Here is a 25,130-nt window from a genome sequence, read left to right on the forward strand (position 1 = left end):
CTCATTCCGGCCAAGCAGAATTTGCATCCTCACCTTCGTCTTCAATGTTTGTGTTATGCAATGTTTGTGTTTACACTAACTCAAAATTGTCCATTAATTTTCATTGTCAATGGGATTTAATGTTTGTGTAGGATAAAGCCTCTCAAAAATACCATTACTGCATCAAAAGTAATCAACAAACATTCAAGCAATGCTATAAAAATCACACTCGTATGAAGTGAGGGGCGCTCTTATCATCATACATCACATTCCGTGCTCAGCCAATCAAATCGTTATGTGGTACACACATTTTCTCAGCCAATCAAATCATTGCTATGGGGTACACACAGACACACAAAGCTGCATGGGCATATATGGCGCCCCTCAAAAACAGTCAAACATTGGCCAAATTGCCCAGGCGGTGGCGTAACCGTCTGGGCACCCGACTGGTAATCCAGTCGCAGTGTGCCGCGGGTTCGACTCCCGAGCCCGACACGGCCTTTACTGCATATCTCTCTCCCGTTTCCTGTCAGCCTACTGTCTGTCCCTTCAAAAACCAATAAAAGGTGTAAGCCGCAAAAAAATATCTAAAAAAAAAAAAAAAAAACATTGGCCAAGTTGTCAAATTATAGATATAAGATAAGATTTTTTTTTGAAAATAGCTGATTAGCTCTATATTTATCTATAGGAACTGAGTCAAACTAAATTCAATGCCTCAACTCCTACAATTCAAAGTGCCTGTCAGGGTGGGGGTCCCCAGTTAAAATATGATTACGGTATTTTGGGGGGGTCACCAGTTCAAATATGTGAGTCCCCAGTTCGGGGGTCACGGCCTGAAAAGGTTGTGAACCAGCTGGTTTACATAGGGGCAGGATCAACCACCTATAGCACGGGACCCATAGAAGAAGTTGAAGAAGGGTGGTTGTCATGTTGAATTTCTTTTCTGGTGACTTTTAGAAGCCCTTATACAGTATATTTGAATGCTCATTTCATGCTATATGTAACCAGGTAGCAGCATCACCCAGGTGCTCCTTGTTTCAAATTAAGGGTGGGGTTTATTGGCAGACAGAGTTTAAAAGGGCTGGGCTGCATTGATTCAGGGGATCCCCTAGCTTGCTGTAAGGTTGGCGTATCTGAGGAGGACAAGAGTTTGAAGGCATGGCTTTCCTAAATGTATCAGCATACTGGCTGCCTGGTGAATTAGTATGTAGAAATGCCCTTATTCCATGCTACCATGGGATAGTATGTCTTGGTTGTTTATATGATGTTGAGTTTTAATATGAGTATTTTAAAAGAATAACTACTTTGTGTACACAAGGAAAAGAGAATAAAATGCCTTTGTTTGAAATCTCTGTCTTATTTCCATGCTCAACCTTTGTCACACGAACCTATGTGCTTTCTATTGTTAGAGGACCTTCCCTCTAGAAAAAGGTGGTGTAGTATAGTAGGCATTAAGTATATTTCTTCCAGGACTGCTGCTGCTTCCCCTCAGAGGAACTGTATGAAGAGCATGTGTGGAGGTCCAGAGCTGAAGGTCAATCTATGGAGTGTGGGCATATCGGAGACCGCACTCCTGTCAACCTCGATCAGCTACCCTCTTGTGCATTGATTCAGGGGATCCCCTAGCTTGCTGTAAGGTTGGCGTATCTGAGGAGGACAAGAGTTTGAAGGCATTTCCTAAATGTATCAGCATACTGGCTGCCTGGTGAATTAGTATGTAGAGATGCCCTTATCCCATGCTGCCTTTGTTTGAAATATCTGTGACTTATTTCCATGCTCAACCTTGGTCACACGAACCTGTGCTTTCTATTGTTAAAGAGGACCTTCCCTCTAGAAAAAGGTGGTGTAGTATAGTAGGCATTAAGTACTGTATATTTTATTATTATTCCCTCAAAAGTCCCTGCTTCTACATATAGGCAAAATATCATTATTCTTTACTTTGAAATGTATTTGTTGTATTTTATATTAAAGTTCATAGATAAAAGAACAATATGGTCAGTTATTCTGAATGTTATTGTAATAGATTTGCAAATATTATGGTCAAAGTTACATTTCAAGCATTTTTAGATGCCTGAAAGTATACAAATTATACAATGCAAAACATACATCACACTAAAAGGGATAACATACAGCAGGTCTAAGACAAGACTGAAAATAAGAACATTCACAACAGTCAATTTGTTCTTCTAAACAATACACTGAACATAACAACTCTCAATAATGTGGCTAACTTGTGACGGCCAGAGTCAATCCCAAGAGGCAATCTCCCGAGTCCCTGCTCAGGACTGAAGTTGCCACAGGTGTGTAACACACTAGAAGTTTCAGTTTGTGTATGCTAGCAGCAGCTCTCAAGGACAGTCTCTACTCCTCAGTCTGTCCCTGATGTTTTTTTATTTTATCATCTAATGGCTCATGTTGGATCAAGTTAGCTAAACAAACCGTATAGTTCACTAACTGTGGAAGCAGGCCTGCAGATCTTCAAGCTCCACTGTGTTTGTAATCCAGGGAGAATTGGAACTGTGAAGTGAATCTTTGGAGCAGGAGTTGTCCTTCAGGATTTTCTTGGATTTCCTTGTGTTTGAAGTTAACCATATACACGACACCTACAGAACACACAGGTACCCAATGGGAGGTTGGTGAGGGGTGCGTTAAAACGACCGGATTAAGGTTGGTGAGGGGTGCGTTAAGGGTTGGGAGAGGTTTTTTTTATATATATAACTTTATCCCACGATTTTGTAACCCCCGTGGGAGGTTAGGGTTAGGGTGAGGGTTTGAGATACGTAGGTTGTCGTTATCGGACCAATGGTATGTCTAACCAAAACCCAATTCCATAGGCCTATGGAATCTACTTGACTGAGAGTGGAGTAATTTCTTTCCATTTCTAAAACAGCAAGAAGATATTTTCCATTAACTTTGAGCATTGAAGAGTGTTAGATAATTATGTCTTATCTGTTTACAAACAAATGCCCAGTGGTCAATGTGCCATATCCTCCTGAACTTTGGCCCATGCCATATAGGTCATTCATATTGTCACCTTATTCTGAGTATTCTCCCATATCATCATTTTACCCTTAGCCTATACTGCCTGTTTACTCCGGGTTGTTCTTCTAATCAATTAAATGTCATGTCATCCATGTTTATGGCCAAAATAGGTTTTCCCCAGTCAAGTTACTACATGTACTTGACCTTGGCCTAGTGAGAAAAGAGATAGCTTCTCACTGGGAGTCAGGGAGTGTTTTTCTCCGCCGAAAGTTCACAGTGCAGGGAAAGTTATCAACAAGTTGCCTGGCAACGCCTGCCTAGGCGCTCTCCCGGCTTTCCATGGGCATCGATGTGCGGAACAGAGGAGATTTACTATTTACCAGCCAATGAACTTTATATCAACAAATCTGACGTGATCTGCACTATTAATGCCTGGGACATACTGTGAAGAGTGGTTCAGTTCAGTTCGGATCCACTTTGGAACCATTTGAATACTCAATTATACTAAATTATTTGGATGTAAATACTATTATCTGAACCATGTAGCACATTCTCTATGTAAATTGACTTTATACCAACTAAAAATAATTGTTAAAACCTTAAACTTTTCTCAGAACTTTATTTCATCTGTCTCCAAATTATTTTTTATGGTACAATGGCTGTCATTCAAGAGTTAAGGTAAAGTTAAGGTAAAGACAGCACAGTATTTGCTAACCTGCTGGGTTATTTGAAGTTATTATTATTTAGTAGTAGTCCTTTCTAAATTATCATTACAAAATAGATATAATTTATTTGTATCTATTAATGAGGATCTCTTGTTATTTGATTTATTTGCAAAAGACTAACTTTGCTTTATTTTTCTAAAGGTTGAATTTGAAGGTTGAAGGTTTTTTTTTTTTTTTTTTAAGATATTTTTTGCGGCTTACGCCTTTTATTGATTTTTTTTGAAGGGACAGACAGTAGGCTGACAGGAAACGGGAGAGAGATGGGGGGATGACATGCAGTAAAGGCCGTGTCGGGTCCGGGAGTCGAACCCGCGGCACACTGCGACTGGATTACCAGTCCGGTGCCCAGACCGTTACGCTACGGCCTGGGCCAGGTTGAAGGTTTTGAGTTGATTTAAAACGTATATTTTGTTTTAGGGGTTTATTATTTGAAGTGAATTGCAACTGAATTTTGAATAGGCTACTATTTACATTGGTTGATGCTTTTTGTTATTTTCAGTGAATGCAAATATTATGTTGTAACCAAACCCACCCCTGGTTCTAACTTCAATACAAAGACTGTTCCAAGATATTTAAGGGTTCTTTATCTTGAGTCCTTTCGTTTTCCTTGACACCACCTGGCTACACAAAAAAAGGAGAGGAGAGTTCCTCTCTGGTAGGTACACGCCTGCCTGGCAGGCTGGCACCCCAAATAAGCTACTGAGGAAACCGTTGCAAACTGTACGTGGGGGGTATTATCGTAACAGTAATGGGAATATGTGTAATCAGTAAATAAGAAGCACTCTGCAGTCTGGTAAGGTGAAATAATTTGAAAACTAATAAAATGTATGTAAAAACAGTGAAATGTACAGTATATAACAACGTATGTGTACTTAACACAACTGTCAGTAACAGTTCCACTAGAGAGGCACTACTCACTAATCAAGGTCTGTTTCTTCAATGTCAAATTAGTTTTTGTACCAAGCTCCACGGGCACATCCACATGCTCCACTTCAGTAAATCCTTCTTTTTCGACAGACAAATGCCTGCTACTGCAGTAACTGCACTGGTTTCCACTTTCCTTGCATCGACAGATTGTCAGTTACAAGCCTCTGGCCTGTAGAGGTTCTTCAGTTGAAAGCTTGAGGACCAACCTGATCTAGGTTCAAGGATCTTTACTTAAATCTTAAATCATGTGTACAGGTACAATAGAGGCATGTCAGACATTGCACCAGCAGCGCATAGTAGTAACATCATAAACAGCAACAGTGGCATAGGAAAACAGAAGAATAAACAAGCAGTAAATACTACTACATACAATAGTCAATGTTTCAATGTATTGGTAATATTTAAAATTACAATAATAAATTAGACATTTAGCAGATGTTCTCATTTTCACTTTAAGCATATTGATCTAGTTATACTGTATATTGCAAATTACAATTAGTTTAGACATTTTGCAGAAGCTACCATGGACAAATGTCCATGGTTGGACTATTAAGCTTGCATTAATGCCTGTTTGACACATTTGAGTCCAGGGGCCTGCAGGCCCACTCTCAGGAGGTTTTACAGCTACCTTTTTTTCCCCGCTATTATTTCCTGTTGGCCTATACCTGGGACCATCACAAGTTGATACTGAACACCCCCAAGTTGGTACTGAACACTCCCAACTCAGGACCGTTTCAAAACGGAATCTATGAAAACGTAGCCTATAAGGTTTACCCATTAACTCTGAAGGGTTATTTTGTGTTAATTGATGGCACACAAGGTTTGTAGGGGTACTGAACTAATCTCTGCTGTATACAAACACTTGATGCTGAACACCCCCAAGTTGATAATCAATACCCCCAACTATGGTCCGTTTCAAAACTGAATGTATTAAAATGTAAGGGTTACCTGTTAACCCAGAAGGCTAATTGTGTTAATTGATCTCACAGGGATACTGAAACTGAACTAATCTCTGCTGTAGTGTAGGCCATTGACCATATGCACACGGTGGCCATTTTGCCATATAGGTTAATGGCAGGGTGGTAACTAGGTGCAATTTCCCATTGACAGCCCATACATCCAAACAGAAAAGTCCTATCTGATTCGGTATGAAACCTTGCGTTTTTGTCACGTCACTCACAACAATCCCTGTCACTCTGTCATGTCAAGCCCAGGCAAGCCCAGGCAAGCCCCCAGGTGCCCAGGTCATCGTGACATCATCATGACATCAACGACCATATAAGATATCTCGAACCAGTGCTGGTTGTCTAGTTAGATCCCGCTGCAGTGGTGTCCGATTTGAAGGGTTAGGGTTAACCGGGATGCAGAAATCTCTAGCCCAATAATATCCAGTTTGTAAAGCCAGATATCACTGAGTTGTAAGGCCAAATATCCTGTCTCGTCCGGAAGGCACTGGAGTCTCTCGTGAGGAGCATAGCAAATGCTGCTAGCTCCCTAAACCTCGGATTCTTCTTATATATGGTTCACTAGATGCGTGTCATGATGACGATGCCAGCCAACTGAGTACATATCACCATGACGATGCCAGGCGTGTATATCCATATATGATGTTTCTAGTCTGATGTCAGCGCTGGATATCACTGTTGTCTCCATACATGGAGCTATAGGTTGTCTCCATATATCGAGCTCTAGGTGAAATAACAAAGGCTTTCACCTTGAGCTCCATATATGGAGCCAACCTATAGCTATAGCTGATGCCACCCATGCCAAAGCGCCAGCGCTGGCCCAGCAGTCTGCCGTCGACGCGGCGGATGCGTGCACGCGAACTCGCCCCAAAGGGCCCCAGGGCGTCTTACTGGTATTAAACAATGTCAAACTCTCCAACATTGCAGCTGTACGAAAAGCTTTCAAAAATCCTCCAGAATATCAATGTATTTTAGTTCTGAGAACTCACGTGACTGTGTGTGCGTGCGTGCATGCAAGTGTGTGTGCGTTGAGTGTGTGCGTGCATTTGAATTAAGTTGTCTATTGTCAATAATGGTAAAAACACTACTATAGTGTAGATCTCTCAAGCCTCAGCCATAAATCTGAGACGTTGATCCGTTTACATAATACAGTATATGGCCTGCTGCAAGTTCTTAGCATTATCTTGTCTTTGTCCCTTTACCCCAAATGACACATGATGATAAGATAGTCAAAGGGGCTTTGCCCTCAATGCCCTCATACCTGACTAACTACTCCACAGTGAGTGTGACACCGACAGCCACAATACTAAAATGTGGAATACCCTGACCTCATCCCTTAAAGAATGAATGAATCACTTGCTTGTTTCAAAACGGGCCTAAAAATCCATCTTTCAGGAGACCACAGCGGCATTCACTACAGAAATTGTTTCTTGTTTCCCTATTTTTTTTGTACATAATAGTGTTTAATATTATGTATTTTTTTGTGTTAATGCTATACTATGTTGATGAATTAAATACATAGGACCTTTGTGTGTTGTCCTTTTAGCCCAAATGTCTGACTGTACATCGTGCTATTTACATTTATGTCTGATTCAATCAATCAGTGAGATCACGTACACAAAGAACAGCTGAGACTGTAGTTGTGTAATTTTCTCCTTATCAATGCCCAGCAACAAAAGCCCAACGGTTTCTTGGCTGCTAATGTATATATCTTGAAATAACAATTTTCACAGTCTGATTTTGCTAGATGGTTCTGAACATATCCATATACCAAGTAAAGTTTGGATATATGATTTGGAGAGATTATAGCTGTTCTTGCCAATTTGTTGAATTCCTCTTTATGCAACAAAATCATTTTATGGTCCTTGCCTATGGACCTTCTGTACACTGATTGCACATACATCACTGGGTTTTGGCCTTTGGTTTATGCCGTCACTATTCAAAGTGCAATCATCTTGTTCTATTCCTGTCACAAATTAACACAAATGTTCTCATTATTGTTTATCTTGTGTGAATGTCAATCAATTTATATTACTTTATGTCAGTTTCTTGCTAACATTTTCAATTGATCAACAAAATGAAGCATTCCATTACATAGATTATTGACAAGTAGATATTGCTGTTTTTAGCAAATAAGATTACGGCTGTACTCCATGACCTGTTTTCTGTTGACATATGCTTTGATTACATCAATGGTGACAATCTTAAACCAACTGGACAGAATCCAGTGCTGCACAGATTTAATTGAGTTAATAGTTCAACATAGTAATCGTTGCTATTTAAAGGACCTATAACATAAAATTCTACTTTTTCAATTTCTTTTGTGTTTTTGGGGCTCCCATATGTGTTTTCTATCCCCACAAATAACCAATTTTGAACAATCAGGCTTTCATATCATATGGGTGTTTTAATGGAAATTGCTCTCAGGAACAGCTCAACTGATTTTGGCCTCATCGTGATGTCATCAATGTCACCCTACTTATATAATTCCTCTCTTTTTCAGTCTTCAGTTCCAAATTTGCATGTCCACTTTGTTTACAATGTCCACCATTGTTGATATTCCAAGCTGGCATGAAATGGAAACAAGCCTGGGTTTATCTAGCATCAGTATTATAATGTCTCAAATATTAAATAATCTGCATATCAGCACCCCACCACCTCAGGACATTGTGGTACTGCAGCTAAAACTGCTTTCAAAGTCCAGAAAGAAATGACAAGGCCTGGTTATATCAGAGTGGTGATTGAGGCTCAAACCATTAGAAATAAGTTTAAGGGACATGGACAATATGATATTAAATATTAAAAGCAGTTTTAAAATGCATGTTATTTGCGCTTTAAAGTGTTTGTTCAGTAACAAGGGTCTCCCTGTCTCTCCAGCTCTTTTATATAAAACTTCAAAATAATTTCTTCTCCCACAATAAAATAACAGATTATGGTCAACAGTGTGCGTGCGTGTGTGCGTGCACATGTGTGTGTGTGAGAGAGAGAGAGAGAGAGAGAATAATGTACTCATTGCCTTTGTCCCTCCACACATACGTATGGCGTGGACTTTGGAGCTGGAACAGTCTGTAACTCCCTTCACTTCATATGGAAAACCATGGGTATAAAAGACCTCTGCTGAGACCAAGGCCTCAGTCTCTCTGAGTACTCAGCAATCCCTAAAGGAGAGAGCTTCAACGAACCCATCATGGGGGACTCAAAGCTCTGTCTGCTGCTTTTAAGCACACTTGCCTTGGCTTGTAAGTATTTTTGTAATTTCTTCAAACACTGCAGTAAATGTCACTTTTATTAATAGTTAATTGTTACGAGTTTCATTTTGAGTTTTCATAGTTCAAAATACTATTATATCAACAAATCCTCTTCTCTTCTTTAAATTGGTTTTCTATATGTTAACAGGTGTTTTTGTTCTTAAAAATAACTATCTTAGATTTGTTTTTCTTAAAGGGATATATTAATTCAAATACTCATTTGACTTATGCCACATTATCAATTAAACTTTTTTTGGTTTTCCTTATAGATGCCCAAGATGAGGGATCATGCGTGTGTAAGTTCCAATATTTTCAACAAGATTCACGTAGATTTACCCACTTATACCCTTTACAGTTGACATGAGTCCTGCCGAAGTCTATACTTGGCTCCCTCCTTTTTCCTTCTAAATCTCTTGGCCAAAATAGCTGATCTACAAGCTCACAATGCATCTTATAGCAAAGCATTGTGATCTTGAAGATCTGCTATTTTTGCAGAATATTTGACCCAGAATAGGGCACAAAGGTTCATGTGATTGACTGTGTGAATTTATAATGGTACAAAATGTGCCATGTAATCTGTTGAACTGGTGAACTACAACCATGTGAAGCCCTGTAATATGATTTCTTATCAGTCTGCATTCTTTCAACATGTCTGAAGAAATCTCTGCACATTGAATATATATGATTACTGGAATGTATTGCCAGTGCTCTAGACTGTTTTTTATCGTCATCTTTTAACAGTAAACCAAAGGTACAAAGCCTTCAACAAATATGAATACCTGTATGAAGCTGAATCCCTGAATGCCATCAACGGTGCCTCAAATCTTCGCAATGGAGCCAAGGGCTCTTGCAAGGTACATTACATGCCAAAAGCAAATTAATACTCACTTTTATTTATGCAAGAATGTTTAAGTTTCTCCAAGTAACCATTTTAGTGTTCATGTTGTAGTTTCCAACTTTCCATGTAGCTAATTAGTGTATTTCAGCATAATATACTAAAAGCTAAATGACACCTGCACAGGTGGAGATTGAAGTGCCCCAGATGTGCAACTTCATCGTCCGCACCACAGGCTGTAGCCTGAGTGAGGTGGTCGACATGGATGCCGATGGCAATGCTGTGGTCGTCCCTGCACCCAGCTCTGAGGCCTTTGCTGCTGAAATGGAGAAGTAGGTTATGCCACCTTTTTGCGTGAATGAAAACTTGATTGTTATTCAAGTTAAATTGAGAGTGTTTAATTAAGTGTGATACAAAGCTTGTAAAGAGCTAACTAGTTTTCAAGTTAGACATCATAGCATGTGATTTCTTTTAAAATCTTTCTTAGATATGCTCTGAAGGTTGTGGTTGAGGGTGAGTACGATGTGAAACTGTACCCTGAGGAGGATGAGACGTCGACAATCTTGAACATCAAGAGAGGTATCATCTCTGCCCTGGCCGTGCCTCTGTTGGAGGAGGAGAAGAACAAGAACATGGTACATTAAACTGCTCTTTAATTTATACCTACACTGCAGGTCCACATGTGTTTTTCTTTTGTATACATTATGTCACTGGTGAAAGTATTACTTTTGAAATCAGAGGAAAATGACAAACTTATGATGAATGAATATAAAGATTTCTCTACAATCATTCATTTCAGCCCACCATTCATGGCAAATGCAGCACCTCCTACTCTGTCAACGCACGAGAGGACATCGCTACTGACATCAGCCTCACCAGGGATCTGTCCAAATGTGACAAATTCATCCCCATGAGAGACCAGACCAGCCCCCTGGCTCTGATCTCCGGCATGGTAAGACATCCAGCCAATGTGGTTTGGTGGCTTGTTTATAAAATACACGGATGGCATGCACCTTGAATTTCAAACAATAGCATACTGAGTCTGAGAAGTAACACAAAACTATCTACTCGCAGCACTACCCTCTTGCCCAGCTGGTCAGGAGCTCCCAGACCTGTAACTACAAGTTTGACAATGAGAACATGCACATGACCTCTGGTGCCTGCACTGAGAACCACATCCTGATTCCTTTCTCTCACAAGTAAGTCAACCATATACAATACACGGTTATCTCACAGTATACATTATTTTGCATGCATCTATTATGTAATAGAGCTTAACTACGTGTTGTTTGCCCATAGGGGAGAATATGGCGTTACCAATGTTGGCAAGCAGTCTCTGACTTTGCTGGAGGTTTCCGCTTACAACGACAGAGTCTTTGACTTTGGTAAGGAGATCTTTGGATTTATCTTTTTTCCTATGGATGTTTTATTTTTATTTATTTTTTATTTTTTTCATCAATTCATTTTCAACTGTTTACTCTCTGTTTACTATAGATGCAGCAACTGTCAAGGGTCTGAACATGGAGACTCCTGTTGACAAGAGTGTTATCCAGGATAAGGATGCTGGTCTGGTTCTCCTGAGAGAACTGGTTAATCTGCCTGAGACCGAGGGTCAGAGGAGGGCCCATCTCTTCCACGTGCTGGTTGATGTGGTCCGTGAAATGAAGATGGAGACCCTGAGCGCTGCCCTTCCCGAGGCTCTTGAGGTGTCCCGTTCACTCAGCTACCAGGTTCTGGCCCAGTGTGGTACTCCTGAGTGTAGCAGTGCCATCATGCAGATCCTGAGGACCTACGACAGCTCCGCTGTTGAGGTTGATGCCACCGTGTTTGGTCTGGGACTGGTGTCCAACCCCTCTCCCCTCCTGATCAATGACATGCTGGAGATGGCTCAGTACAAGCCCAGCAAAACCATCATGTATGCCCTCAGCAATGTTGTCAAGAGGTGAGGAAACAAGTCTTGAACTTACTTACTAGTACTGTTAGTACTAGCTTATTTTGTGTTACACAATAGATAACTCAACTGCCACATTCATGTTCAATTCAATGTTATTTCCTTAATAGGTTCTACAAAGCTGAAGGCAAACTGACCCCTGAAATCCATGCTGTTGCTCGTTTCATGGGCTCCCAGCTGGGCGACTGCACTGGTGACAATGCCTTCATGACTCTGAGGGTGAGTGGTTATCTCTAACGGACTTATACTTAATAGTTAACACTTTACAAGATAGTAGATAACAGATCAAACTCATCAATGGTTTCATGACTTTAGGTTATTGGAAACATGGCTGCAGCCATGGGCGCTGCCGGCCCTGCCCTGAGGACTGCTGTGATCGAGTGTGTGAACCAGCCTGCTGCATCCCTTGCTGTTCAGCAAGCTGCCATCCAGGCCTTCAGGCTGACCCCTGTCCCTGAGGAGGCAAGTCATACATACATTAGCACGATTATTAAGACTTTACAGAAGTAATAGAGATAATTTTTTAATGAAATGATGGATGTATTTCTCTGTCACAGGGCAGAGAGATTCTCATGCAGGTACTTCTGGACAGTGCTAGCCCCCTGCAGAAGCGTGTTGCTGCCTACCTGGTGCTAATGAAAGACCCCCAGCCAAGTGAACTCGCCCAGCTGGCTGCTGCCCTGCCTATTGAACCTGACCAGCAAGCCAGGAGCTTTGTCATCTCCCATATTACCAACATCTTGTCTTCAACTGAGCCCGAGACAGAAGAGTAAGTAAAGCCTTTTAATATTAAATATGCATCATGAGCTGTGGGTAAGAGGATTTCATCTTTCATTTAATGCTTAACTCTAATTAGTACATCTAACTTTCTTATAGGCTGAGACAGAAGATCCTCGATGCCCTGCAAGGTAATGAGATTGGAACTGTCATGGACCCAACCAAGTTCTCCCGCAACTACAAGGTTGGATCTGTGGAGGGCAACATGATCTTTGAGGGTGCCAGCTATCTGCCCAAGGAGGTCATGCTTGAGATGACCCTGAAAGCCTTTGGCTATGACATTGACATGATGGAGGTAAATAAAACTGATTGTTTCCTTGTAAGATATAATAATGGATTGCTCAGTTATTCAAACTCACCTTTCAATTGTCACATTAACAACGAACATTCATACATTTCCAGATCGGCATGGAGGGCACCGGAGTTGAGCCAACTGTTGAGGCCCTGTTTGGAGAGAACGGATTCTTCCCAGACACAGTGCTGAAGACAATGTACTTTGTCTCTGACAAAATGCCCCAGGAGATCAGCCTGGTCCTAAAGAACCTGCTCCCCGCTCTAAGGAATGACAGACGAAAGAGACAGGTAAGTTACAAAGGTGTTTGGATGTTAATTTACTACTTACTTTAATATAATAAACTACTTACTCATAAGTCATCATCTCATTATTTGTATATATTTAGGCCACCCAGAACATCATGAGAGAAATCGGACGCAACCTTAACAAACTGGTGACTGAACTGAAAGCCCAGCAGACCCCTGAGGCTATGGTTTACCTGAGACTTTTGGGAAATGAGTTGGGATATCTCAAGACCAGTGACATGGAGGAGATGGCCTACTCTGCTGCCATGATGATTGATAACATGCTCAAGATGCTCCCCATGGATGTAAGTAAAAAATAATCAGACTTAGTTTTTTTGCTTTTGTACACCAAAGGGGGTCCATAGACTTCACTGCTACATGGTGAGGTGGCAGCCAAGTATATTAACTTTTAATGTTTGTTTTAAGCATGCCTACCCGGGGCGTCATGTGTGGGGTGGCATGCCCCCCAGCCATTCTTGGTGTTTTTTCGGGGCATGAATAAGATCCTAGCTTGTTTCTTGTATGAAACAAAATTTGTATTTATATCGACCACAATGTCTTACGTTCACATTTAGTGCCCTAAACAAACATTAAAATCCCAAAGACTTGGCTGCCATATGACATATTCTTCAAAAGCCATGCAAAAAATGCTATAAAGAATTGTCATTTACTTACTGATTTTTGACACAGTTGAACTGACTTCTATTTCCTGACAGTTGATGAAGGGACTGATGACTAAAGCTGACAATGAAGTCTTCGCTCACTACATCTTCATGGACAATGAGTTCTTCCTGCCCACTGCTACTGGTGTGCCTCTGAGGATTGCCCTGTCTGGTACCTTCACTCCTGGTATCAAGGGTGGACTCAACATTGCCCGTGACATGGTAAAAATCTTCTCATTTTCACAAAGATGAATAATAATGAGATGTACCATTACATATGGTATCTCTCTCATAACCCATCGCTGGCTGACCACTTTTTCCCCCCCTAGAGCGAGATTGCCTTCATGCCCTCAGCTGGCATTGAGTTTACGACTCAGATAGGCTCTTTCATTCCTGAGTACATCAACACTGGACTGGAGATGCACACCAACCTCTTCCATGAGAGTGGACTGAGCGCGAAGATCTCCATGGGAAGTAGTGAAATGAAGTTCACCATGCCTGCTCCTAAGAATCCTACCAAGCTCATCAGCATTACGTAAGCCTCAACTGACTATGTAGTATGTACGCAAACTGTCTATATGGAATCTAATTCCTGTAAATGCAACAATCCAAACTTTCTTCTTTCTCAATTACAGAAACACATTTGTAGCAGTGAATGGTGCTGAGATTAAAACTATCCCCCCTATGGTGTTGGACAAGGTTTATGTCGATGAGTGTAATCCCTTATTCGCTGGAATGAAGTACTGCACTTTCCTGATGTACACTGATGCTCACGATTATGAGACCCCCTACTTCCCCTTCACCGGAGACAGCAAGTAAGTGAAAACCCTGAAACTTGTAAAATGCTAGAACAGCATTCGTGAAGGGAATGCCTTTTAAATTGTATTGTATTTAAGTCAAATCAATCGTAAAATGGATCTACGTCTCAGGTTGGCTGTGGAGCTCCATCCTACTGGCGAGGTGACTGAATACTCTGCTACCATCACGTATGAGCTCGTCACAGAGGATGAGAAGGTTGACATCGTGAAAATGGTCCTGACGGCGGAAGGTAACAAGATTCAGCAAATAATTATTTCAAAGCTACATTACGGAGGTGATGGAATTTCTCTTACATTGGAGCTGATCTTATTATCACATTTATTATACACAAACATGTGTGTTTGTGGGGGCTTACAATGCAGGCACAGTTTTGAACTGGAACAAAACTCATATATAAAATAATATTCCACTAGGTTTTCCCTTACTATTATGTCAACATAGTTTTGTTAGAGTAATATACCTTTAGCCAACATAGTCAAACCTAAAACAAGCAATTGGCTACTATGATAGTCTTTGCAACTGATATTGAATTCTGGTCGTTAGGTACATACTCCACACATTTTGTCATTAACTTATTTATGACTGCATAATAGTGTTAACAGCAAGGCATTTTTTCCTTTACCAGGTGCTGGTGAGGCTACAGCAACTGTGATGTACAACAGGGCGAAGAATGTCCTCACTACAGACTTCCAGATCCCTGACTACGACCTGGAGGCTGGATTCAGGCTGGGTGTCGTTGACGCCAACACCAAGGGCAATGGAGCTTACGCAATCTCCCTTGACCTGATCAACAAGAACATCCCTCAGCTCTCCCTGGTTGCCCGTGCCAAGTATGAAATCAATCAAAATATTAGAAATAAATATCAGTATACTTGTATACTGTATTTGTATCTGTATACATTACTTCATCAATGTTTGGTATGAGACCATTAACTCATAGGTTTCCCCTTCATAGGGTAGCAACGATGGAGGAAGCTATGCTGCAGCTCCAGTTGCTGGTTCCCTTGATGATGGCTGATGCCAGCCTCACGGCCAACCTGAAGCGTGGTGAGACACTGGAATTAGAGCTCACAAGTGACATCAAGCTCCCAGCGACCACCTCACTGCAGAAGATTGCCTTGAAATATGGTAGGATATGAATCTTACATTCCCCTGTGTTATAGAACCCTCCATTATGTGCTACTATTGCATCCAAATACATTTCCCATTAATCACAGCAGTTAGCTTGATTTGACCAATTTAGCGTTCCTCATTCACACAGCCTAATTTTTAAATGTATTATTATCTGCGGAATTCATCTTGCATTATTTATTATTCTGTGAAACTAACATAAATAACTTTTTGCAGATGACAGCAAGATTGAGGCTGAGGTCAAGTCTGAGATGAACTCTCAGATCCAGAAACTGCTCCCCAATGCTGAGGCAGTTGAAAGGATTATCAATGAAGTTCTTGAAATGCATGTTGGACAGACTGACATGAAGGTCCGTCAAATCATCACCATGTCTATGGAGGTAAAACCATACCCATATGTCACTTTATGCTTCACTTCAACATGAATGGATATTTATTGTACTAACATTACAATTAACATTGTACTAATGTGTCATTTTAGGCAACTAACAACTACATGGACAGATATGTTTCTGGTATCCCTTACATCCCTTACATGAGGATACCTGCCATGCCTGAAATTACAATGCCAGAGAAACTTTTCTTCAATGCGTAAGTTAAATGTTTTGGTCAAAACATACACATTGTTAAATAGCCAGCCAGGAGGATATGTGATATGTGTAAATAATAAAGATGTGTTCATATATTGTTAAATATATTTTTTTTTGGCAGTGAGGCAAAGGCTGCTTACAACTTCAACAATGAACGCTTCCTCATCACTCTGCCTCTTGGAGGAAAGTCAACAACAGCAGACCTGAACTTCCCACCTGCCTTGGCCACCCCAAGCCTGTCAATGCCCCTGTTTGGCCTGGAGGTTGCCTCCATTGAAATTCCCATCCCAGAGCTGGTTGTCCCTGAGACTATTTCTGTTCCTCTCTTTGGAAAGGCTGAGGTTGTAGCTAAAGCAAGCAGTAACCTGTACGAATTAGAGGTATCTGCGGCTCTGGGAAAAGACGCTGCTGATACACCAAGCTACTCAGCCAAGTTTGAAATGGAGGGAACTTCCCCAGTAGACATCTTGGCCCTCAAGATAGAAGGTAAAATGTTCTTTAAAAAGTATTACAATCAGCAATAAAACATAAATTAAAGCTTTATTTTCAAGTGTTGACTGAACCTCACAAATGCACTGTATTCCCTTTTTCAGGCTCTGGATTGCTGGTTGGCACTCCATCTGATTCTCTCAAGGCCCACGTGAAAGCTGCTGTGATCCATAAACTTCTTGAAGCCAGTGTGAGCATCATGGAGGTTGGAACCTTCACTGACACAATCAGTGTCAAGTCCAGCAGCAAGATTGTAGCAACAAGTCCTCTTGGCCTGCTAATTGAGCTAGAACACACCGGCACGGTTGGCTTCAATACTGAAGAACTTTCTGCTGATAGCAACCTTGAGGGATCCATCAAAGCTGGACCCATCTATGGCAACACCATTTCTACCCAGGCTTTCGCCATCTTCCCATTCAGGCCAGAAGCAAAGATTGACTCCTCTCTGAAGATTGATACCACCATTCTTAAGGCTCAGAACACCATTGCCGCCACATTTGTCAATGGTGAGCTCAGTGTTGTGTCAAACACTAATGCTTTTGACGACATCCTGACCCATGCTGCAGAGCTTTCCTTCAAGGAGAACAAACTGGCCCTGACATGCGATACAAATGCTATTGTATTTGGCATGAAGGTACATAACCAGGCTGAGGCCTCTGCTGCCACAGATGAAGTCATCATCAAGATGGAGACCAATGCTGACCACTCTGAAAACCGCATCTACTCATTGCTTACTGCCACTCTTGATGTCAATGGCCTGGCTCTAAGCAGTGATGCTACTTTGAAACTCCTTGAAAATGAGGCTGTTCAGAAAACTACTCTGAAAATAAACAAAGAGGGTTTGGCTGAGCTGTCCATTATCAACAAGGCTGAAGTGCGTGACATCAAGGTTGATAATGCCAACACTCTGACCATCACTCTCTCTAGTCTTGACTTCGACACCAAGGCTGAGGCCATCGTCAGTGAGTATGCTACTTATTCTCATGACATCACCATTGCCCTGAAGCCCTACACCGCTTCTGCAAATGTGAATAACAACCTGAAACTGCTGGCAGCCAACATCATCAATGAGGCTCAGTTGAAGGCAGAGCTTTACAAAATGGACCTGACTGGAATCCTGAAAGCCACCTATGGTGAAGAGGAATTCAAGCACACTTATGAGATCAATTATGCCGATGTGACTGCCAGTGCTAAGTGCAGCACAACTGGAAAGGTGTTTGGAACCCACATGAACCAGAACAGTGAACTTGAAGTTGTCGGTCTTGCCGCCAGGATCACCAATGATGCCCGCTTCAACTCTCAGCCCATGCGCTATGACCACTCCATCCGCACTAGCTTCATTCCTTTCGACTTCAACCTTGATGCCATGTTCAATGCTGATGGCGACCTGACCCTGTATGGCAAGCAGAGCGGCCAGCTCTATGGCAAGTTCCTTCTTAGAGCACAGCCCCTGGCTCTTGCAACCTCACATGAATGCAGAGCCTCAGTTACCCAGCAGCTGGACAATGGATTCTCCCTTGAGACCACTGTTGACAACAAGGTGGATGCATTGCTGACTCCTCAGGAACAGAAGGCCACAATGATGCTGAAATCTAAGATGAACAACCATGTGATGAGCCAGGAAGTTAATGCCTACAACAATGCTGAGAGGCTTGGACTGGAGATGTCCAACACCCTCCTTACTAGCCTTCTCAACACTGATTCCAGTGAAAACCAGGAGTTTTCCATCTCTGGCTTCCTTAAATATGATAAGAGCACTGAGAGCCACATGATTATGTTGCCTTTCATTGAGAAATTCCCAGCTCTCCTTGAAAACATCAAGGTCGTGTTTGTGAGCATGGCAGAAGCACTGCAAAACTACATCAACAATGAAGACATAAAGGCTAGGATTGAGGCTATTCCTCAGTATGTGAGTGACTTTGTTTCCGAACTGAATATTGAAGGCAAAGCAATGCAGCTCAAGCAGACCCTGATTGATTTCACCCAGGAATATGTTATCACCATTGAAGAACTGGAGGCCTCCCTGATGAACCTGAAGGATGTTCTTGAGAAAATGCTTACCGAAATTGCTTCTCGCATGCAGGAAATTATTTCTTCTTTCAAGGAAATGATTGCAAGTGGCACCTTGTCTGAGAATGTCATCAATAGACTGAACCAGGAGCTGAATACTTTCCTTGAAGAGTATAATATCAGGGATATGATTGTTGCCATGGTTGATGCCATTGAAGAGGTCATCAAACAGATTGACTTGCAGAAGCTAAGTGAAAGTAGCCTTTCCTTCCTTCGTGATCTGGATGTTCAGTTTGATGTCAAGGCTAAGCTAGAAATGGTTGTCAGCAAGTTGAAGGAGTTCATTGCCAGCTTTGACATTACTGAGTTTGCTGAACAGCTGAAAACGTATATTACATCCCTCAACCTGGATGCCTACATTCAAGAACTGATGGCACAGTTTCCAACAAACCTCTTTGGTACAACAGTTGAAACTCTCAAAGAATTGATCCAACAGTTTGACATAATTGGAAAATTCAACACAGTTGTTGCTAAACTCAGAGAGTTGATCGTCAAGTTTGAAGTTGACCAGAAGGTAGAGGCCATCTTGGAAAAGGTTGTGGAGCTCATCAAGCAGTTCAAGATTGATGAAACTGTCCAAGTTCTAGTTAACAACCTGAAAGCCATTGAGATGCCTGTTAAGATCATGCACATACTGGAAGATGCCATCAACTATCTGAAGGCCACAGAAATTAAACAGGTGATTGAGCAAATAAATGTATATGTGGACATCATTGTACAGCAGCTTAAATCTTTCAACTACAATGCTTTCGCTGATGAGGTCAACCAGATGATTTCTGCTTATTCCGCTCAAGTAAATGAGCTGATCAAGGCACTTGAAATCCCCCAGAAACTTGAAGCCATCAGAGAGTTTGTCAACTTTGCTCTTTCTACTGTCATGAACTACCTGGAGCAGCTGAACCTGAACTACCTCCCTGTCCTACCTGTGATTTCACTCCCTGAGATCACCCTCCCAGAGATTGCATTCCCTGTCATTCCTGCAGTTCCTGTTGAGAAGCTCATTGAGACTCTCCAGATCCCTGAGTTCAAGTTGCCAAACATCCCTACTGAGTTCATGGTGCCAGCATTTGGAAAACTCTATGGTGAGATGAGAGTCAACTCTCCGATCTACAGTATCATACATGTTGCTGAGCTGCAGAGTTCTGTTGATGCTGAGAATGCTCCCCAGATGACAGCGGTTGTGACCTCTCAGGCAACATCTCCCAGCTTTGAGATCCTCAACTTCAACCTGGATTCTACAGCCCGTATTGCTGTCCCTGAGGCGCACAATGTGATTGTTGCTGAGACCCTTAAGTTTACTCACTCTGTCCTTGAGCTTGAGCACCAGGCATCTGTAACTCTTAAAGACCTCTCAGCCCAGGCCACAGCTAAGACCACAGTGAAGGCCACCACTTCATCTTACACGGCCGAGCTTGTGAATGAAGCCTTCTTTGCCACTGCAGGTGGCTTGTCTGGCACTATTGACACCACATACTCTCACATGCTTAACATCCCAATCATTGGCATCACCAGTGAATCTTCTCTGACCCAAAAGGCTGTTGCACGCCAGGAGGGAACCACCATTACCTTGACTGTTGGAAATGAGGGCACTGCCAAGTTCAACTCTCATGATGGAGTCCACAAGAGTGACCTGCTCTTCACCATCAATCCCAACATTGCTAAGGTAACTTTCACTAGCGATACAGACACAGCTCTTCTGAAGATGAAACAGACCCTGAATGCTGACTCTGTCACTCTCAGCTATTTCAAGTTTGATGCCCGCTCTGAGGCAGAGGGCCCAGCTGTCAAGAACAGCCTTCTGGTAGCATCTGGAAATGTCAACCTTTATGATACGAAGATTGAGCTGAAGGCGACCCACGACACAGAGCTGGTTGGCACACTCAGTGGAGTTCTGTCTAATGCAGTCAACATTGTCATCCGTCCAGTTATGGTTGTCTTTGATTTCCAAAACAAGGGAAACACTGTGCTGGGATCGATTGCCAAAATTGATCTCCAGAATGATTACTCAGCTACCTTCAAACCTGACACCCAAAAGATCAACACTGTTGCTCTGGCACGTCTCAATCAGTACAAACTGTTCTACAACGTCACCATTAACAACAATGAGAAGGAGTTTGGTATCTTCGCTGATGTAGATGGTGAGGCTAATCTTGACATCCTTGCAACCCCCCTCAGCATCCCTGAGCTTAATCTGCCATTTGTTGAAATCCGCACCCCAGCCATCAGAGATCTGAACTTATTTGAACTTACTGGTCTGAAGAAAATCTTGACCACCACGGAGCAGAATGTTGCTGTAGCAACCAAGATTGTGTACCAGAAAAGCATGTATGCCCCTCTTGTTGATGTGATGGGTCTGATCCAGATTCCCTCTGTGGGTAACCTGATCACTGAGCTGTCCTTTAAGTCTGCCATTATCAACCTGAATCTTAATGCTGGACTGTTCAATGAGGAGGATATTGTGTTCCGTCTGGGAGCAACAACCGCCTCTGTGTTTGAGAGCCTGAAGGCTAAGCTTGATGGCACCACCAGCCTGACCACCAGAAGAGGAATCAAAGTGGCCAACTCTCTGTCCCTTGAGAACCCCCATATTGAGGGTACCCATGAGAGTACAATCAGTGTGTATCCTGAGACCTTCGAAGCTGCTGTCTCTGTAGCTACTGTAGGCAAGATTGCCCTGCCCATCCTCATTCTGGAAGTCAACCAGAACCTGGTTGCAGACACCAAGACCAAGGCAAATGCCGTCTCCACCTTAAAGCTGAAGGGTGAATTCAATGTGCCCATCATCAAGGCTGTTGGAAAGGCAGAAGCAGAGCAGAGCCTGAAGCTGGAGGCAACATTTGAGGATGCTTCTCTGGAAACAACCACAATGGCAAATATTGAAGGCACAATGTTGGAAGAATATCCACTTTTGGCAGCTCTTAACAATGAGGCAAATCTGTACCTGAACGCTGATGGCCTGCGCTCCACAATCAAGGTTCTTGCTAACACCAAACTCAACCAGGGTGACATCAAGCTCCTGGAGATGGATCTGGATCAAAGCCTGGCTATTGAGGCCTCCCTTAGCCGTGTGTATGCAGCCCTGAAGATTGCCAGCAACAACGAGGCAAATGTCATGGACTTCCACACCAATGGAAAGCATATTATCCAGGCTACAATGGACCTTGCACCTACCTCTTCCTTGACCGCTGATATTGAGATTGATATGTCTCAGCCAAGCAGCCTGGGTGAACTCACCATCTTTGAGAAGACCATTGTTGAGCTGACAGCCCCAAAGCAAAAAATCTCTGCCAATGCCAAGATTGTAACTCCAGTGTACACCACAAGCCTAGCAGCTGAGTTGGAGGGTGATGCCCCTGTCTTCAAAGTGACATTCAAGTCCACTGCTACCTCAGTCTTTGTCATCTTGGATTATGACCTTGATTGTGAGTGCCTATTTTGTCGCCATAAAACTATTAAATACATAATATTTCAAATGAAGTTATTAATTTGAAAACAATTTGCTTCCATAGCTGCCATCACTGTAAGCCTTGAAAATGCTGCCCTGTCCCTGACTGGCAAGGCTGTATTGACCCATGCTGACCTTATCATGGACATTCAGCATGTTCTGTCCCAGTCTATGAGGTACCCACTTTTGTCTGAAGCATCCCATCTGATTTAGGTTGTGATTTTTATAATTAAGTAATTGACGATTTCCAGTGTTCTTCGACAATTCAGACACTGACATTACTGTTTTCTTTTTTCCCCATATAAGGAAGAGACGCCAAACTGACGGAAGGTAAATATTACATACTTGTAACAAAGTAATCATCTATGATAATATTGTCTTAGTTTTCATTCTAATGGTTATTTCTCTATTCAGTAATGGCAGCCTCACCTTGAACATGGACATCACCAGTCCCACCTTCACCGATGTGAGCTTCCGCTATGCTGCCAGCAGAGATGGTGTCACTGCTTCTCTCTCCACCCCATCAACTGGCTTCCTTGGTCTTCAGGTCCAGGGCAGGATGCTATCTCAGATGAATGGAAGACTTTATGGACGTTATGCTGTGAGTATTTTACATTCATATTTTGTCTAAACAATTTACAATGTAGGCATTTAGCAGGCTCTCATCCACAGTGATTAGGGGAATAAGCAGAGTAGTACTAAATAAACTAGGATACCAGGTAAACAACAAACTTAACATCTGTCTAAACAACATAACTTTGAAATGTATTATTTTAAACTACAAATGTGATCATCAAATTATGATGTTTAAAGAGAATGCACTCAATTTGTTCTTCTGTTCTTTTTACCAGTCTGCGCCAGAGGATGATGTGGACATCTTCATCATTAGAGCTTCTGCAAAGGATCTGAATGTTGCCATCAACATGGAGGCCCCTGAAATCATGATCAACGGACTAAAGGAGAGGCTCCCAGCCATCGTCTCTACCCTGAACGACTTTGGTGAGAAGTATCAGCTCATTGGACATGTCACTGGACTTAAGAGTGCCATCGTCAATCTGGTTGAGGAGACTTACACCACCGTCAACGACCAGGCTGGAGAGCTCAGCCAGCTTTCCATTCTCTTCAGAAACACCGTCGTTCAGTACCAGAAGATTGCCCAGGTCTTCCTGGATGCTGCTGTGAAATTCCTGAGGGAAACCCAGTTCAAGCTGCCTGGCTCTGATGAGATGACCACTCTCCCAAAGGTCCTCAAGAAACTGACCGGTACCATTGCCGCTGTACTAGAGAAGGCCATCGAGATTATGCTCGTTAATGCTGAGCTCACTTTCAACGCCATGGTTGACATGTTGAGCAACATTCAGGTCACCATGCCCATCGGAGATGTCATGTCCGGAGCCCAGATGATTGATCGACTAAGAGATACAGCGAAGGCCTTCCTTAAACAGGTTGTGGATCTTGTTAAGCAGCTGGAGAGCCTGGACATGATCTTGGAGAAGCTGGGCGAAACCCTGAAGGTCATTGTTGACAAAGCTCAGGAGTTTGTTGATAAGAGTCTGAAGTCTGACATCCTTGATGCCGTTGCCATTTACATCAATGCTTTCTATGGCAACCTTGTCACTCTTCTGAAGAATGTCATGGATCAGGCCAACACAGTTGTGGATATGGAGCATTTGAATGGCACCATTGATTACCTCATGGAGGTTGTTAGATCTGTGGTGGGCCTGTTAAGCAACACCGTCTCTGAATTCCTGCAGAAGACTCCCGCTGTGTTCCAGGAGTATGTGAAGGTTGAGGGAGGAAGGCTTGACATCCACCTTCCATTCTACCCCCGCCAGGCTACAATGGACCTTGCACCTACCTCTTCCTTGACCGCTGATATTGATATGCCAAGTGCAGAGATTGAAATGTCTCAGCCAAGTGCAGAGATTGAAATGGCTCAGCCAAGTGAAGAGTAAAAGGGTGAAGAGTAAAAGGCTCCCGCTGAGTTCCAGGAGTACGTGAAGGTTGAGGGTGGAAGGCTTGAGATCGACCTTCCATTCTACCTCCGCCAGTGAGCGAGTGTAAAGGACTAAAACACCATCATTCTAACAAGAATGTTGGCAATTCGTATTTAATAACACTTTTTTAAAGTATATTCTAATGCTGAGTATATGAAGTATAAGAACATGTATATAACATCAAACGAAGTGATAAAATTGTCCCACATGTACCTATCTATTATGAGTATGAAATAAATACTGTTTGCTATTTAATTTTGTATCGTGGGTCTTTTATTATAATCCTTTTCAGTAATTATTGAACCAGACTAAATAAAATGTTGCATTTTAGGTTTTAGCTACAGTATGCAGCTACTGTAGATTAATCTCTTCTTGGGTTTTTGTACAACTGCCAACAGTACTGTATTTGTATGCTTGATTACATTTAGTTTAACAAAGGTAGAAAATTCATCACTATACCAGTAATAATCCACATTATTTGCACATTTTTTGCAAGTAATGTTTTGTAGTGCAATATGTAAACATTAGATTTTTTCTCAGTTTCCAACTTTGCACAGTAAGGGGCAGCATCACACACCTACATTTGTTGTTGAACAAACTATGACACAGTCATAAAGTAATTCTGAGATTCTGTTCCTGACATATCATTGACTCCAAAGACTATTTAAATTTAAGTTGTACCCTTTAAACTGGAAAATCAAAACCAAGGTTATGACTCAAATCATTGGTGTATTTGTCAAATGAAATATCTATCCAATCTAAGATGGTCAATCTTATCTCTCATTTATTTAGCCAATGAGGTTGAGGTTTAGGTAATGAGGTTACATTGAAATGATTACTTATATAAAACATGTTAATTGTTTTATATAAGTAATCACTTCAATGCAGTATCAACTTTCAAATTAGCATTCTAATCTAGCCTACATCTTGTCAGGTGTCCGATGAACAACTTCATAGGT

At 42.0% G+C, this 25,130-nt stretch overlaps 1 protein-coding gene across 1 annotated transcript; it reads left to right on the forward strand.

Annotated features, from left to right (window-relative positions):
* Positions 1-8,765: 8,765 nt before the first annotated feature.
* Positions 8,766-24,129, forward strand: LOC310876961 (apolipoprotein B-100-like; the record flags this gene model as incomplete). Its single annotated transcript, XM_083790609.1, has 28 exons — positions 8,766-8,817; positions 9,096-9,122; positions 9,568-9,680; positions 9,848-9,993; positions 10,149-10,296; positions 10,461-10,613; positions 10,736-10,860; positions 10,961-11,046; positions 11,156-11,603; positions 11,723-11,831; positions 11,928-12,074; positions 12,170-12,381; positions 12,489-12,684; positions 12,792-12,971; positions 13,070-13,273; positions 13,685-13,852; positions 13,960-14,165; positions 14,266-14,445; positions 14,560-14,678; positions 15,075-15,279; positions 15,405-15,577; positions 15,797-15,960; positions 16,062-16,171; positions 16,292-16,656; positions 16,764-22,151; positions 22,239-22,350; positions 22,589-22,775; positions 23,026-24,129. 28 exons carry the CDS (start codon positions 8,766-8,768, stop codon positions 24,127-24,129), a joined length of 10,827 nt encoding a protein of 3,608 aa, XP_083646735.1.
* Between the last annotated feature and the right edge of the window lie 1,001 nt (positions 24,130-25,130).

This window comes from Protomyctophum parallelum (genome assembly GCF_964188405.1).
Source record: "Protomyctophum parallelum genome assembly, chromosome: 19".
NCBI classification, from domain to species: domain Eukaryota; kingdom Metazoa; phylum Chordata; class Actinopteri; order Myctophiformes; family Myctophidae; genus Protomyctophum; species Protomyctophum parallelum.